This window comes from Alnus glutinosa, chromosome 10, assembly GCF_958979055.1.
Source record: "Alnus glutinosa chromosome 10, dhAlnGlut1.1, whole genome shotgun sequence".
NCBI lineage: Eukaryota > Viridiplantae > Streptophyta > Magnoliopsida > Fagales > Betulaceae > Alnus > Alnus glutinosa.
In genome coordinates, this window is record NC_084895.1 from 5,124,018 (window position 1) to 5,141,759 (window position 17,742).

A 17,742-nucleotide genomic window follows, 5' to 3' on the forward strand; every position below is an offset into this window, starting at 1 on the left:
AGAACAGATAGGCCGGTCATATTTATTGTCATATATATTATTTTACTTGTTTTTTTTTTCCGTTATGAATTCATTATCTGACACGTTATGAATAAAATTCATCATAAATCTAAATTTAGCTAGCCTCTAACTAAAACACAATTTCTTATATATATATATATATATATTATGAGGTAAACGAGTTTTGGGGAGAGAGATAAAAAAAAATAGATACATATGCGAATAGTGTAATATGTTCCAACACGTGCATATTGCACTATTTACAAATGTATTTTACATTTAATTTGCATAATTGGATTGGACGAAAAAACTTTTTAGTGAATTGATTATCTATTTTAACATGAAGGTGAAAATTTCCTAAGCCATTAAAAATGCTGAGGGTACAAAAACTTGTTTGTGTTTTATTTTTTAAAAAATATATTTTTAGATCATCCCTTTTTAAATCACACTTTTTAAACATTAAATCCAAACCACTCTTAGTTTAGTCTACCATTTTCAAAATGTAATTAAGCCTCTAGTAAAATAACGGTTCTACATTTAAAATTGTGTATTTTTTTTTAAAAAAAAAAAAATGCACCCATTAAATACGATTTGAATGCTTAAATATTATATTTTTACCATTTTTCCTAAATGAGATGAGAGTTAGAACATGAGAGGAGAGAGATTATATTTTTTTATGATTTGAATGCTACGGTGTTTTTTAATGCATCGGAAAACACTATAGCATTTTCAAAGAACAAAAAACTATAAAAAAAAGTTGCTGTGGTGGATTTTTATGATTTTTTTTTTTAAAAAAAAAATTCAAAAATTTAGAGAACAATTTTTTTTTTCAACAAAACTTTTATAGGAAAGTTATTGCGAATGCATCACAAAAAAAAAAAAAAAAAATGAAGCCCAGTTCCTGAACTTATTAAATTTTTTTAAAAAAAAAATTCCAAAACTAATTTAAGTTAGGGTTCGGATTTCTATTAATAAAATATTACGTATATTTGGAAGTTTTAAGGAAAATGAGTCATTGAAAAATAAAAATAAAAATTAAGGTAGTGATCCAAATCCAAATTAAAGCAAATAGTTCAAAGAAAAACCGTACACAAAGCTATGCAACTGCGACCAATTTTAGTAGTTAAAAACCAAGACGCTGGTGACGTCAGCAAAAATCTCAATCGAATCAGTAGGTTTGTTTGGCAAAGACATGTACAGAACATAACAGAACAGAGTAGTGGGTTGTTAATTTTGAAATTAGTAAAAAGTGATGATGCAATATAAAAAGGTGAAAAAGTTTTGTTTTGTAGTGAATTTTTTTATTTGAATAGTAATAAAAAATTATTTATGTAATATAAAAAGTGAAAAAAGTGAGAATGTTTTGATGTTGATTGGTGGTAAAAAAATATAAAAAAAGGAAAATAAAAAATAAAAATGCATGAACAGTAACAGCACTATGCTGTTCTGTTCTGTATTCTATCAAACAAGCCCAGCATTATAGGTCTTGTTTGCTAAGCACCGAAACTGTACAAGATAGTGCTTGGCACTATTCACTACACTTTTTCTCACTTTTTCCAACAACAATTTACGTCAAAACATTTTTACTTTTTTTACTTTTTCTATCACATTAATAATTTTTTATTACTATTCAAATAAAAAATTCACTAAAATACAATTTTTTTTTTCATTTTTCTATACAAATTTTTTTTATTTTATATCACATCATAATTTTTTATTAATTTTAAAATTAATAACCTAACTACTCTGATATGTACCTGTTTTTACCAAACAACCCTATATATATATATATATAGCAGAAATTAATTTTTAGAAGAGTAAAAAACAGAGAAAATAAATAAAAATAAATGCATATGTAAATAGTACAATATGTGCATGTCGCATTATTTACAAAGACATCTTGCATTTAATTTGCAAAATCGAATGAAAAGATTTTTTATTGAATTAATTAACTATTTTAGCTTGATGGTAAAAATTCTTAAGTCATTGAAAATTCTCGGTGGCAAGTCTTTGTTCTATTTTTTTTTTTTAAATATGTTTTTTTAAATAATCTTTTTAAAAATTGCACTTTTTAAACATTAAATCCAAACCGCTTTTAGTTTAGTCTACTATTTCCAACCTCCAACTTTTAAAAATGTAATTAAATATCTAGTAAAACAAAGGTTCAACATTTAAAATCGTTTTTTTTTTAAAATAAAAATAAAAAATGAACCCCTTAAATTCGATTTGAAAGCGTAATTTCTTTTTTCAAACATTCTTAAACGATCACTTTTTGCTATTTTGTTTACCAATTCACTTTTTGGCAATTCAAATCCATTTTTTTTCAATTGTACCTCTGTGCCTGTCATATTTATTCTCGAGCCTTGTGTTTGTTCCCATGGTTGTCTACAACCTTATATCCATCAATCCCTACTTTATGGTTCGTACACAGAGAGAGACAAAAGAAAACGTTTTTATTGCTTCCTTCTTCTTTTTCTTCAATTTCAATGCATTAACTTTTGAACCAAGCCATCAACTATAGCTGATTTGGGTATTTTGAACCAACTTCAGTTATCTTCTCTTGTTCTTCTTTTTCTTCTGCGAAGCAAATCACCATTCTCTCCCTCTCTCCCTCTCTAAAATGGAAAAACACAATACCTTGACTTCACCATCGTCGCCAACAGCAACAACCATCGTCACCTTACCGGTTCGTCCGCTGACTCGGAGGAACTCCCCGTCAACCCCACTTCAAAACTCTTCCTCAAAGCCTTCCCTCACGGTGGGCTCACCGGTCCCCGCTGGTCACCCTACACGAATCAAGGTACAGCCGGAATGAGAAAGCTTGAACCGGACACACCGGTTCAGACCCCTCCGAGTAGCCGTGAACCGGACCCAGAAAAAAAAAAATAAAAAATAAAAAAATCCAGCTATTTCCTGGAAATGTCCGAAAGCCGGTGGGATCCAACGTTATAAAAAGGGAATAGGAAACCCTAAAACCCAAATCATTCGTCGGAATAGGAAACCCTAAAACCCATATCATTTGTTATGTTATTTGCAGCAACGGCAATGGTGACTCCCCGTCCGATCGTTGTACGTGAGGTTTGGCAAGACAACCTCGAACAAGAATTCTCTGAAATCGGCCGAGCTCTCCCCCATCATCGTTTCGTTGCCTTGGACACTGAGTTCCCAGGCCACGTCTTCCCTGCTCCCTGCCGTAATCACTCTAAACTGTCTCCCGCTGAGAATTACCTATCCATGAAGCGCAACGTTGATGCAACTAAGATTATTCAACTGGGTCTGGCTCTGTGCGATGCCAACGGTGATTCTTGCTTTGTGTGGCAGTTCAATTTCAGAGACTTCAACAAGGAGATTGATCTTTTCAATCCGGACTCTATTGCGTTACTGGAGCGGCAGGGAATTGACTTCCAAAAAAATCAAGAAATGGGTATAAATTCTGTGGATTTTGCGAGGCTAATCATAAATTCTGGTCTCTTAAGAAATCCGACCATCACTTGGGCAACTTTCCACAGAGCTTATGATTTTGGATACTTGATCAAAATCTTGATCGGGCGAGAACTGCCGTTTGATCTGATGAAGTTTATGGGTCTAGTGGTACATTTTTTTGGGTACAGGGTATTTGATATTAAAAATATGATCAGAATGTGTGATGGACTGTATGGAGGGTTGGAGAAGGTAGCCAAGGCTCTAGGGGTGGATCGGGTTGCTGGGTCGTGTCACCAAGCTGGGTCTGACAGTCTGTTAACGTTGCATACCATAATGAAACTGAAAAATGTACATTTCTTTGGAAAATTTTTGATTGAGTTTCAGTTGGTTCTTTACGGCTTGGAAGTTGACAGAACTAGACTCTTGACTGCACCAAAGTTTCCTAAGATTATTTACGTTGTGCATCCTGGAAATTGTTGTCTAAGCATTCCTTACTCCCTGCGGCTGCAACCCATAAACTGTGGTCCAAGACTGTTTAAAGGGAGTTATGGATATTATGTATAATGTATGCATTGTTAAATACAATTTTTTAGTATATTTTCCTATGATTTTTTATACATTTTTTGTGTTTTTGCTTTCTGGTTGTAGTTCAATTTCCTTTTTTTTTTTTTGGTCCAAGAAATGAAGAAAATATTAATTAGGAAACACATTACCGTCTTACCTATGATAATAGGAAACTAATTAGACAACAATTACAAGCAGCAGTTTTCTCTTAAACCGTAACCCACCACCTATTATTACAAACTGCCAGTTTACGTACTGCAAAATTGCCAATTTTTTGTTTTTTTCTAAACACTCTTACGCGTATCACCTTCTTCAATTTTGATTAACAATTCACTTTTTGTTTGATTGAAAAAATTAAAATTTTAATGTCTGGGAGGTCTGCTTGTGGATGGGCTTAGAGGGATTTTAGTTCTGATGAATGTAAAGTTAGGGTATGGAGTGGTCTCATTCATGATCGGTCTTCAAGGATTTCAATGGATCTTTGATTTTCATGAGGGAAAAATTGGTCAACTCTCTTGTATGATAAAAATAAAGTATAAAAATACAATTAAGAAAACATTTAAAATTGAGTATTTTTTAAAATGCACCCATTAAAAATCTGATTAATACGTAAATTTTTTTTCATTTTCAAATTGCCACTTTTTTTTTTCAAACATTCTTGAACGATCACTTTTTGCTATTTTGTTTAGCAATGCACTTTTTATTTTATTTTAAAAAATTAAGATTAGTTGGATTTGGAAAAAATTGTAAATTTTTATTTGTTTGTTCTACTTTATTGGTGTAATCTCTCATACTCAAAGTATTACAGTTCATAATATTATAAGTCTCCCAATTTTTTGCACCCGCAATAGAGATAATTTGCATTTCAATGGTAATAATGCATGAACAACTATGCCCAAGTCAAACTTATTACCTTTTTTGGATTTCTCTTTGATTAAGAAAGAAAGAAAACGTTATTAGTTGGGATGCGAATTAATCCAATTAAAAATCCAATTTTAAAAAAAAAATAAGAAAAAAGGAAAAGAAAAGAAAGGGATGAAGTAACATTTCTCATGGCCATATCAAGACTCGTAATAACTTTTTTATTTAAGATGTTCTAATTACGTATTTAAAATAATAAAAATAAAGTTATGAGTTTATATATAAGTATAGATCATTTAATAATCGATCTTAATTTTATGTTCATGGTCAGCTCAATTATTAATTACTTGATTAATGTCTTTTCTCACAAAGAATTTAAAATTCATTTTACTCCTTTCGTTCCTCTCACAAAAAATTCAAAGTTCGTTTTACTTTTACTGTTTATATCATATTAACGAATTCTTATTATTATTTCAAAAAATCAAAAATGGGAAAAAGCTTTTTCAAACGGCCCCTCATTTATCCCTTTTTATTACCTTAATGGAGTTTTTTTTTTTTTCCCTCCAAGTTGTTGAAGTTTTTGGAATATACCACTGCCTTTTTTAGTTTTTTTCTACCACCGCTATTTATTTTTATTATCATAATGAAAAGAATAATTTTTTTTTTTTTCAGGAAACCTAAAATCAGTGTAAGTAGTTTATTTGATTTGTAATAAATTTTGTGTGGGAACAAAATGTTCTGAATGATTTTTGGGTATGGGTAAATAATTAATTGCTTTTTTATTAATAAATTCTGTAAAAGAACTTAGCAGATTCTGTTAGTGTATCATGTCAAAGTCAATAAAATTATGACACATGTCAGTCAAAATAAAAAAATAAAAAACTACAAAGCTAGATTTAAAAACTAAAAACTAAAAGAAAAATAAAAAAATGTAAGGAGCTAGAACTAGAAGGAGTGGAGTAATTGTGAAATAAAAATGTAATATTTTGTCTTAGATTAATCCAAGGGGGACTAGAAGAAGCCGTGGCCCCCATCCAGCCACCTACACAATATATATATATATATTTCTTTTTTTTAGAAAAAAAAAATAAAAATTTGCCTTCAAATTTGTTAAGAACAATATTTTAAGTCTTTCTTTTTCTTTTTTTAACTCTGGCCTCAAAAATAATTTTCAATACAATCCGACCCCCTACAAGTTAAATTCTTAATTTCATCCTTATATCTTGATAATCCATGTTTTAGTAATTAACATGATAAATATTACATAGACTGTCGAAATGGCTTTTAGACTATCATGTGACAATACACTTTTTAGTGATAAATGTGATATCAGTTTATTAAAAACTTGAAGTAAAAACAATAATTCGACTAATGCAAAAATATATATATATATATATATATATATAAAATTAAGGTTTCAACATTTAAAATTGTGTTTTGTAAAATGCACCCCTTAAATTCGATTTGAATGTGTAGTTTTTTTTTTTCAAACATTCTTAGACGATCACATTTTGCTATTTTGTTTAACAATGCAGTTTTTATTTCATTGAAAAAATTAAAATTAATTGGATTTGGACGGTAACAAATAGACTACTAAATTTGAGGTTGCAAAGGAAATACGTATAGGGTCAAAACCAGATGTTTTACATGGCACATTTATTTTGGAGTATTTTTAAAGCAATTTGTTCTCGGGAAAACAAAAGAATTTAATTTTTGTTGAGAAGACAAGGGTTAGAATGTTAGATTAGTAGGTATTAGAGCACTAGTAGCAGATGCCCTATAAGTGGTTCTATTCCCTAAAATAGGGAAAATTTGAAAAAAAAATTGCAAAATATATGCCACAGCAGATTCCTCATTTTCCATGGAGTTGCTTGGGAAGCTACAGTGCTTCCCAATGCATTGGGAAGCACTGTAGCTACCCAACGCATTACTTTAATGAAAAAAAAACTCGTCTCTCTCCTTCCTCTCGCGTTAAAACAATCTCTCTCTCTCTCTCTCTCTCTCTCTCTCTCTCTCTCTCTCTCTCTCTCTCTCTCTCTCTCTCTCTCTCTCTCTCTCTCTCTCGTTTATCTCTTCATCTTTGTTCAAGCACCTAGCCTATGTTCTTGATTTCTTCATTTTGTTCAAGCACCCAGCCCTCTGGTATTGGTGTTTCCCAGCAAGTCTTCAACTGGTGATGGCGTTCTTGTGAGTTTGGACTGGTGTCGGAAATTGCGTCCTCCGGCAGCCCATCGACGACCCACAAAATCACGTCTTCTGGTCATCGTCGGCAACAACCCATCAGAGGATCGGGTCTCCTCTGTTTCGCCGTCATTGAACCGCCGGATTTCGCTGGAAATCGGCTCCTCTGGCTCTGTCGGCGACGGCTCAGTAACATCCACTGGAGATTGGGCATGGGTTTCACAAAATCGCTCAGTTTCTCTCCTGGGTCGATGGGTTTGGGTATATTGGTCTCGTTCCAAGGAGGCCGAATTGGTGTTGTTAGGGTTTTTGAGTGTGTTTGTGTGTGAATAGGAGGATTTGATGGAAAAAACAGAACAGGAAATGGTGTAGGTAAATTTAGTGTCCAGCCGGAGACAGTCATGGCTGGCGAAATGGCGTTGTCGTCGAAGTTGGTGGGTTTTGAGAGAGAGAGAGAGGACGGAGAAGGAAAGAGCAGGACAGAATAAAAAAAAAAATGAATAAAAAAATAAAAGTATGAAAGAAAGAAAAAAGAATAAAATAAGAGTAAAAAATAGTATTTAATTGATATAGGGAAAATTAAAGGAATCTATTGTGAGGTATTTTTTTATAGGGAATAAAAAAGTGGTTTGGTTCCCTAAATTTTCCCTAAAATAGGGAAAATGGTTGGGAAGCTGCTGCTACTGCTCTTAGTAGGTTTACGAAGAACCGTAAAAGCTAAACAATTGAAACCTTTTTTATTCAGTTGTACCTCTGCCCCCGGGATATTCGCAAACCCCGCATCCCACGCCCCTCAACACCCGCTCTCGCCCCACATGGATGTTATTGATTTTATGCGATTTACGGGAGTGAATTTGTGAACCCGCACCCATGCGGGGCGGGGGCAAAAAAGTGGCATCCTCGCTCCCTATGCCCGCCCCATGCTCAGCCCTATTTAGCCTAATGAACCCTTCACCTCAAATGGGAAAAAATCCCGGGATATTCGGATTGCCTAGATCCCCGAATAAAATCTCAGGATTAGAGAGTTATTTCACACCTTATTCAGAGTGAACGGTTGAAATTTTATTTATAAATAGATATAAATCACTAGGTATTCTTCAAATAAATTTTTGATATACAAATTCGATTTGAATTCTCTTAAAAATGACTTAAGCATCGGAGTAGGTCCGACCAACACTCCTAACGAGCTCCTTGCTGATATTTATTGTTTTACAAAAATGAAGGACTTTAAAAAAGTTTATGTCACTGTACCAAAAACTGCCTTAACACACATAACCTAATTGGTTGAAATGAAAAGATAAAATAAAATGGGTGGAAAAGGTTGTATCCTTTTGGTTGACAGATTGAGATCCCCGGCAATTAGGGGTGGGCAAATTATCCGCCTACCGACCGCTTACCGAACCGAACCGCCATCGACCGCCTACCGACTTTAACCGACTAATTTCGGTTCGGTAGTCGGTATAAAATTTTATTCCGAAAGCCGGATCGGCAGCCGAACCGAACCGAACCGCCTTTTAAGCGGCAGCCGAACCGAACCAAACCGCCTTTTAAACGGTAACTGAACCGAACCGAACCGAATTCTATTTCGACCGATTAACCGAACCGACATAAAACGAAACGACGTCGTTTTAGTAAGAACAAAATGTATGATATTTTTTTTTTCCTTTAAAAAAATCAAAACGACGTCGTTTCATTACCCATTTTAACCGAATGTTAACCGATTTAACCGACTTAACCGACCGCTTATTAACCGCCTTACCGACTAAACCGACCGCCTATTAACCGCTTTACCGACTAAACCGACCGCCTATTAACCGCTTAACCGACTTAACCGACCGCCTATTAACCGCTTAACCGACTTAACCGAAATAAATTCACCGACTACATTCCGACAAAAGTCGGTTAACCGACCGAATTAACCGACTTAACCGCCTACCGAACCGACGCCCACCCCTACCGGTAATTTCAAAGAAATTGCCCAGCCACAATTTCTCCAATCCAAGCCGTCCAATTCAATCCATTTAAAATAACGGCTATTAAGATGCCACCTCATCGATCCGCGTCAAATCTCAGAAGAAACATCTTCTCCCTCCCCAAATGGCAAATACGGTCTGCGTCTCTCTCTCTCTCTCTCTCTCTCTCTCTCTCTCATTCTTCTCCTGATTCTTTTCTTTTTGTTCTTACCCATTCTCCTGACCCATTCTTCTTTCTCCAGAAAAATTCGCTTGATGCCATGGAGACAAGGTTTTAGGCAGAAAATTTTGGGACGATACCTGTACCTTTCCCGGAAAAAGTTGCCTGATACCTGTACCTTTGCCCGGCGATTTCCTCAACCTCCTGGGACCGCGATTTTTGCGAGGTTCCGGTGCCCCCAGTTCCAGATCTGGACTCGCCTGGACGTTCTTCTCTCCTCCAACTCGACCTCTCTCCATGGCTGCTTCATCCTCTGCTCAACCAACCACAAACCCGCAGGTCTCTATTTTTTTTGTTGATTTTTATTTTGGTTATAGTTCATGGGTTGTTTGTCTGATTTGTGGGTTGTTCTGGGTTTGCTTTTCTCCCGAACCCTTTGTTTGGTTACCGAGAAAATGAAAGGAAACCAGAAGATTCAAAATTGTGGTTTCAGATGTTAATGTATTCAGATTTTTTTATTTTTTTATTTTTTTCAGTTCATGTATTCAGATGTTCCTACAGAGTTTAATGTTTTCTTTTTTGAAATATTATTGTTTTAAGTTTTGTGATGATGGTTGCGATGGACGCCATTGAGTATTATGTTTTTGCCCAAATGGCATGTGTAGGCATCTCTGATTCTCAATGTCATCTTGTATTTATTCTTTTCTTTTTTTTTCCTTTGTACCAAAAATTGGTACTGCGGGCATGATTAACTGAACCATAGATAGATAACAACCAAATCATTATCTACTTCTAAGATTTGATAAAACATCTGTCAAAATGGAATCATGAAACATTGGTTGAGCTTGTGTTTTTTTTCTAAACCACAAGATTTAAAATTGTGGTTTCTCAGGGTTGTTCTCAAAAAAAAAAATTATCAAAAAAGATTTGTGGATTTTCTGGGTTTGCTTGTCTCTGTTGGTTTGGCTATTCTTTGTAATCCTCCTGGTTTCTCTGTTTGGTTGATTTTGCTGTTGGTGTCCATGTCGTTGATTTTACTGTTTGGGTGCTCATGGAATTCTCATGGAATGTATGACAAGGTCGAATTTTGTAGTGTTTATTTGTTATTTTTTCCCTTTTCTATAGACTGTATACTTCAAGTCGTCTCTTTGTAGCAGAGACATGTTAGTTACAGAGGCTTTGCGCCTACAAATTGAAATTCAAAAGCAGCTCCATGAACAACTCAAGGTGGGCCCAAGAAAATCAAGGGAGAATGCGTTTCTGTAAAGTGGAAATTGCAAGAAGTTGTTGGTTCAGTGCTGTTGCTGTCCTTTCAGATAATTGACTGTTTGGTTGGTTTAGTTTTGTTGGTTTCTCCATTGTGAGTTGTATAGAGGTAGCAAATTGTATAGATAGCCAAAAGTAGAGAATTGTATTTTTTTTTTATGTTATTTTGGCTTTGTTTGCCAATTTGTAGCCTTTTGGCATAAAATTCTCTTATTTGGTTAATAAAATTCATTCATCCAAAAAATGGATTCCATACATGAATATAACAAATCAATTGTGATTGGTCTTTAATCTCTTTCCGTTCTCAATCACGAAATCTGTGTAAATAATACCATATGCATTCTCTGGATTGGGTGCTTTGATAGATTTAGTTAGTTCATGTTGATGAAGAAATTAAGAATTAAGTTGTATTGCTCAATTGGTAAACTGTATACCTGTTGAATGAATGTGTACAAAAAACATAATGCTCCATAACAAAATGAAAATTTAGGAAGCAAACATAATGCCCATAAGGAGCCACAACTGCCTATGTTGATTCAAAACTGTTTGATCAATTGTAGATGAATATGTTGATCGATTGTAGATGAATGAAAAACTTTACATCATTATGTTATTTTAGCTTGTTTGCCGATTTATTGCCTTTTGGCATAACTCGTAAATGAGAAGTTCAGATAATATAACAAGTGTATCGTTCCAGTATTTCTCCAGTATTTTTCTGTTTCGACTTTACCTCCATCTTACATATGTGGCTGTAGTCGTGGTTCCCACTTCCCTCATCTTCCTGGTTTCAATTTTTTTTTTTTTTTTTTTTGTAGTTTGGTTTGTGATCATTTTATTGTGTCTTATTTGCCAAGGAAAAAAAAGTACGACCAGCATAATAATCAATACTGAAATAAGTGAATTCAGAAAAAGTATGAATCATATATTAGACAAGCATCTTGTTTTATTGAAAACTCGGGGCTCAAAATGCCAATAAAATTCCCACTTGAATTGCATAATAAAACTCATTACAGGGGAAAAAGCAACATAGCTATACCCAAACAAGAACAACACAAACAAGTCTCACCAAAAACCTAAAGATCCTAAATGGCTCAAATGACCCTCAGATCAAAAGCCTAAGTTATGATCCATGAATATTTCTGTCCATCTGTAGATGCTTGATTGCCTTAGGCGTTTTTGTCTCATCGTGAACCAGGTTGATAAAAATCATTCCTCTTACTCTGTTGTAGTCACCACTATCCTGATTGCTTCCCCTGCCTAAGCTCCATGCACCAAAACGCCCCCTTAGGGCCTATGATAACTTCCTCTTCCTCCCCTACCTGGTGAAGACAATTCAAAATTAAGCCAATTCATTTTCCAAGTTGACAACAAAACAGAAGAAAGACAAATTCGTTACCCAAAGCACACTATGCCAAATGAAAAATATGTTAATTAAGTATGAAAGTTGAATTATGTGCATACAATTGTAAGAGCTAGCCCAATTTTTATTTTTTTTTTGGTATCAATCAATTTTGTTGTTACCATATGGTTTGACATGAATCATAAAACAAATGATTAGTTACACACATTATCCTAGCAGACACAGCATAATAATCAATGGCGTCTATCGCAACCATCATGACAAAACCTAAACAATAATATTTATCCAAAAAACACAAGTAAATAACATTAAACTCTGTAGGAACATCTTCATACAGGAACTGAAAAAAAAAAAAAAAGAAAAGAAAAGAAAAAAAAAAGATGATTACAAACCATAGCCAAACCAACAGAGAAAAGCAATATTAAATCTTCTAGTTTCCTTCCACTTTCTCGGTAACCAAACAAAGGGTATGGGAGAAAAGCAAACCCAGAACAACCCACAAATCAGACAAAAAACCCATGAACTACCTCCAAAACAAAAAAAAAAAAAAAAAAAAAAAAAAAAGAGACCTGGAGAGAGGTCGAGTTGGAGGGGGAAAGAACGTTCAGGCGAGTCCAGATCTGGCCGCTTCATGTCCACCACCCACACCGCTCCAGGCGAGTCCAGATCTGGAACTGGGGGCTCCGGAGCCACGCGAAAATTGTGGTCCCAGGAGGTTGAGGAAATCGCCGGGCAAAGGTACAGGTATCAGGCGATTTTTTCCGGCAAATGTTCAGGTATCATCCCAAAATTTTCTGCCTAAAACCTTACCTGCATGACATCAAACGATTTTTTCTGGAGAAAGGAGAATGGAGAATGGGTCAGGAGAAAGGGGAAAGGAAAAAAGAGGGAGGAGAATGGGTAAGAAAAAAAAGAAAAGAATCAGGAGAAGACACTCAGAGAGACAGACCGTATATTGGGAGGAAAAAGATAATTTTTTCTGAGGTTTGACGCGGATCGATGAGGTGGCATTTTAATAGCCGTTATTTTAAATGGATTTAAATGGACGGCTTGGATTGGAGAAATTGTGGCTGGGCAATTTTTGAGAGATTGCCGGGGATCTCAATCCCTAGTAGAAGATGCCCTATAAGTAGTTCTATTCCCTAAAATAAGGAAAATTTGAAAAAAAAATGTACAAAATACGAGCCATAGCAACTTCCTCATTTTAGATGAGGATGCTTGGAAAGCTACAGTGCTTCCCAACACTGTAGCTTCCCAACAAATTATTTTAATAAAAAAAAATGTTTCTCTCTCTCCTCTCTCCTCTCTTTTTCACGCATCATCATTCCTCAATCTCAAAAAACAGCTCTCTCTCTCTCACCTCTCTCATTCAGTTGTCCTCATTCCTCAACCTCAAAGAAGATGCAGACAAGAGAGAGAAAGAAGATGGAGAGAGAGAGAGAAGAGTTTATGGAAGAAAGAAAAAAAAAATAGATAGACAAAATAGGAAGAAGATGGAGACGAGAGAGAGAGGGAGAGAAGACAAAAAAAAAAAAAAACTGAGAGAGAACCGGAAGAGAGAAAAAAAAAAAAAAAAAAAAAAGTCTCAAGAGAAAAAGAAAGAAGAAGAAGAGGAGGGGGGGGGAAAGTCTGCAATGAAATTAAAAAGAAAAAAAAAAAAAAAAAAAAAAAGATAAAAAAGTAAAAGATAATAGAAATATTATTTTAATTTATAGGAAAAGATAAAGGGAAGCTGTTGTGGGGTGTTTTTGTATAGGGAAAAAAATGTGCTTTGGTTCCCTAAATTTTCCCTAAAATAGGGAAAATGGTTGAGAATCTACTGCTAGTGCTCTTACAAGATGCAATAAAAGGTGTGGCGCCCTACTGACAGGGAACGATAGAAAATGCCTTCACAGAAAATGACAAAGAATACAGTGGAAAAAAAAAAAAAAAAAAAAAAAAAGCCTTCTAAATTAACAAGTGATTTTAAAATAGTCTTCTGAATTTTTAAGTTTATTAATGTGATTCATCAAAATTATCAAAGTGTGCAAAAAGGTCACTTTCATCGAAATATTCTTATAATACCATTATTCTCTTAAAAACTATAAAGCAAAAAAAAAAATTATAATTTAGCCTTCAAAACTATCAAAAAGTTTCAAAAATGCCCGATTTGACGAAAATTGCCTCTAATTTCCCTACCACGTGTCCTTTTATAATTAAAAAAAAAAAAAAGAATTTCATTTTTAAAAATAAAAAAAAAATAATAGTGTTTGGGGGGTGGCTGCGAGCGACCCCCGATCACCAATTTTTTTTAGGGCAGATTTTGGCTACCCACTTTCACAGTTCTTTGTTGTAGGTCATTGGATTGATAATGTTATAAATCTGTATGAATTTTTCGGTTAGTAAATCTAAAAAAAAGTAATGCCCCATGTTTATGATATAATTTTTTCATAATCGGGTGTATATATCAAATATAATATTTAGTTTTTTTTTTTCCTTACCATTTTAGATATATGAAACCATAACTCTTTTTTAGTCTTCTTTATAAAAACCTTGATTAAATCGAATGAAAACGAGATTTGGATCTCAAATTTTGGATAAAGATTTTATTAAAATTAGTTAATAAATTCAGTATGCAATATTTTAAGATCAACTTTTAGTTTATGTGGCTTTTTTATATTTTTCCCATATATATATACAATGACGGCAATACCTTCTCGGCTCAACTTTGCGGGATATTTATTAAATGCTTAAGTGATATGTAGCATTATTTATGTTGATAAATAACAAAGAACATTGTGAAAGATGATAATGTCCCAGGAATAGTGAGAGTTTTCTTACGGAGTACTCTGTAACAATTTATTGCTAATTAACCAAGGAAAATCTATTAAAAAAAAGAAAAAAAAGATTGTTATTTATAAAGCCAATCAAAACTAAAAAATTTAGGCGTAAGTCATTTTTTGCCCCTTATTTTAGCATCAAAGTGCGCTTATTTTTTTCATAAAAATTCACTGGCTTACCATTTCTCAAACATACACACATATATATACTTAGAAAAATACCAAATCCCTGTCCATAAAACATTTATATCATGATAAATTTTTTTTTTTTTTTTTCATAAAAAATCAATCTATCGTGTCCATAGATTCTTCTTCTAATTTTGTTTATTTAATAAAAATAAATAATCGTATAGACATATATAAAAATATTAATAATTTTTAATATGAACTAATAACCATTTTTTTCGTAATTGATTTTGAAGTGTCCATAAAATGGTTCAATTATTCATTTCTTTCTTCTTCTTTTTCAATTTTTTAAATGCGATATAACTGTCATTCATTCCATTCTTACTGTAGATTATTTTTCTTTTTAGAATAATTTATAGACAAATGTTTAGTTTTAGGGATAGTTACATTTTCCCCAATGTACTACCAAAAAAAGCGTTATGCCTCCATGAACTACCAGCTTGACCGAAAATGAGCATTCAACTTCTACTGTTACGCACATTACCCCCTTCCGTCAGTCTTCCTGGTTAAAATAGACGGTCAAAGACGGTCAACGGTCCCAGCCCTTTTTATCCCCCGTTTTGCCCTCAGCTGCAGTGGAATGAAGAAAAAAATAAAAAGAACAAGAAAAAAGAAAATAATTCATAAAAAAGGAATCAAAAGACAAGCTTCTTTCATTTTTGAAGCTTGTCTTCCATTTCTCTTCCAAACTTCAAACAGCCCTAGAGAGAAGGAGGAGCCGACTTCCAGAAAGAAGAAGGAAAATGTCTTGTTCAATGAATAGCGAAGCAACCTCTGTGGAGCCTATGTGTCGTTGTGAACTTCCGACACATTTGAAGACCTCCTTCACTGAGGATAATTTCGGTCGGTTGTTCTACGGTTGTGTTAACTTTGAGGTGATAATTATTTTTAATAGATCTGTAAATTTCCTCCGTGATTTGAGGATGTGATGGGTTCTTCACTTCTATTTGTAGACAATGGGTAATTTTTTAAGGATTTGAAAGTTTAGATCTTAGGTTTGGATTCTTGTTGCTGGATTATTATTAATTTTTTGTTTCTTTTTTTTGGACAATGGATAACTGAAGTTGAACTATTTTTTAAGCTTCTAAAGTTGAGCTTTTTTTTAGAGTAATATAGTTATATATTTCGATTATCCAAATTGGATTCGTTATATTTTATGTCTTGTTGTCGATGTAACAACACTGTTTATGGAAAGAAATGGATGATTCACGATATTGTACTAAACTAGAAAACCCTGGATGTTTTTTTTAACATCTACGAACTTTTCAAGATATTGTACTAAACCAGAAAACCCTAGATGTTTTTTTTAACATCTATGTCCCTCTGATTTGATAGTATGATGAGATTGGATCTAATATCAAAGCTCAACTCGGTTCTCTTTTGTTCCTGTTTTTTTTTTCCCTCATGGATGGTCCAATGTTGTGCACTAACAGTTGAAAATAGCATGTAATATTGGTGCAATGTTGATGGATTTCTTGACTTTGTTGAATATTTTTCAAAACTAATACACTAATAAACTAATCCTCGTTTATTTTTATGGCCTGTAATTTGAATAGGCCGGTCGCTCTTGTGGATTTTTCCAATGGAAAGATAGTGACATGTGTAACCATGCTAAACAAGTGATAGGTCGTTTACAACATAGGGACGCGATGCTGAATAAAGAGGTTATAGAGTTAAAGGCCAAGCTAGAGATTGAAGCAATTCGATATGACATGCAAGTGAAAGTTTCAAAGACAACTAGTCATCTTTTGGCATTTTCTTGAATTTTTTTTTTGTTGTCTTTGTAGCTGTATTTTGGAGCCAGTATCATGGTGCAGGACATTTGTACTACAAATGGCTACCATGAAACAAAATGGCTTTTGTATTTGTAATTTTGGAACTTTGTAATGACTAGTTCATTGGGGCCAGTATCTAGTGATGACTAATGTATTTGTAATCTTTGTAATGAATAATGGCCTTTTTGCTTTATGAAATGGGACGTTCATTTTGGAACTTTGTAATGACTTAAGTATTTGTAAACTTTGTAATGAGTAATGGCCTTTTTGCTCTATGAAATGGGATGTTCATTTTGTTGCATGTGATTATATTATTAGTAGCTATCTGAATTTAATTCGGTTGGTAGCTATCTGAATTTATTTTGGTCAGGATTGTCAGTTCATGGTGGTATTGTCACAATCCAAGGTAGTTCATGGTGGCATTGTGACCATTACATGTAGTTCATGGGGGAATATGCAAATATTTGTTCAAAGTATATAGCATGCAAATTTTGTATTAGCATCAACACACGACCCATCAATGTGCCTACATAAATCAACATAACCTGTAATTCTCAATTTTCAACCTGTAAGTATCATATGAAAAACTACAGCCACTCAAAATCCAACATAATCAAATTTGGGAAGCTACAACTACAAATTGTTCTTACATAAATGTGCCTACATAAATGTGCCTACATAAATCAACATAACCTGTAATTCTCAATTTTCAACCTGTAAGTATCATATGAACAACTACAGCCAACATAATCAACATAACCAACATAAATCAACATAACCTGCATATTACCAATAACTTGTACAAAAAACCCAACATAATCAAGTTTTGTCCAAGTACAAAAAACCAACATAATCAGTTCCTGCATATTACCAATAACTTGTACATAAATCAACATAATCAGTTCCTGCATATTACCAATAACTTGTACAAAAAACCAACATAATCAAGTGTTGTCCAAGTACAAAAAACCAATATAATCAAGTTTTGTCCAGTACAAAAAACCAACATAATCAAGTTTTGTCCAAGTACGACTACAAATTGTTCCTGCATATTACCAACAACTTGTACAAAAAACCAGAAATAGTCCTTTTCCTTCCATACTTCCAACAACCAACAATAATACAAACTGATACATCAAGCAAAGATAGTCTCCAAAAACCCATCAAGGCTGCC

General features: G+C 33.7%; 1 protein-coding gene and 2 long non-coding RNA genes across 3 annotated transcripts; 2 read left to right on the forward strand and 1 right to left on the reverse strand.

Moving 5' to 3' along the window:
• Positions 1-3,045: 3,045 nt before the first annotated feature.
• On the forward strand, positions 3,046-7,362 carry LOC133878939 (probable CCR4-associated factor 1 homolog 11). Its single transcript, XM_062317501.1, has 2 exons — positions 3,046-3,943; positions 6,977-7,362. Exons 1-2 carry the CDS (start codon positions 3,046-3,048, stop codon positions 7,360-7,362), a joined length of 1,284 nt encoding a protein of 427 aa, XP_062173485.1.
• A 1,652-nt stretch (positions 7,363-9,014) lies between these two features.
• Positions 9,015-10,672, forward strand: LOC133880001 (uncharacterized). The gene is made up of 2 exons (XR_009902172.1): positions 9,015-9,501; positions 10,320-10,672. It is a non-coding gene; the product is annotated as an uncharacterized LOC133880001 (long non-coding RNA).
• Positions 10,673-11,329: 657 nt separating this feature from the next.
• LOC133880136 (uncharacterized) lies at positions 11,330-12,754 on the reverse strand. The gene is made up of 2 exons (XR_009902195.1): positions 12,358-12,754; positions 11,330-11,747 (listed from the first exon to the last, which is right to left on the reverse strand). It is a non-coding gene; the product is annotated as an uncharacterized LOC133880136 (long non-coding RNA).
• Positions 12,755-17,742: the final 4,988 nt, after the last annotated feature.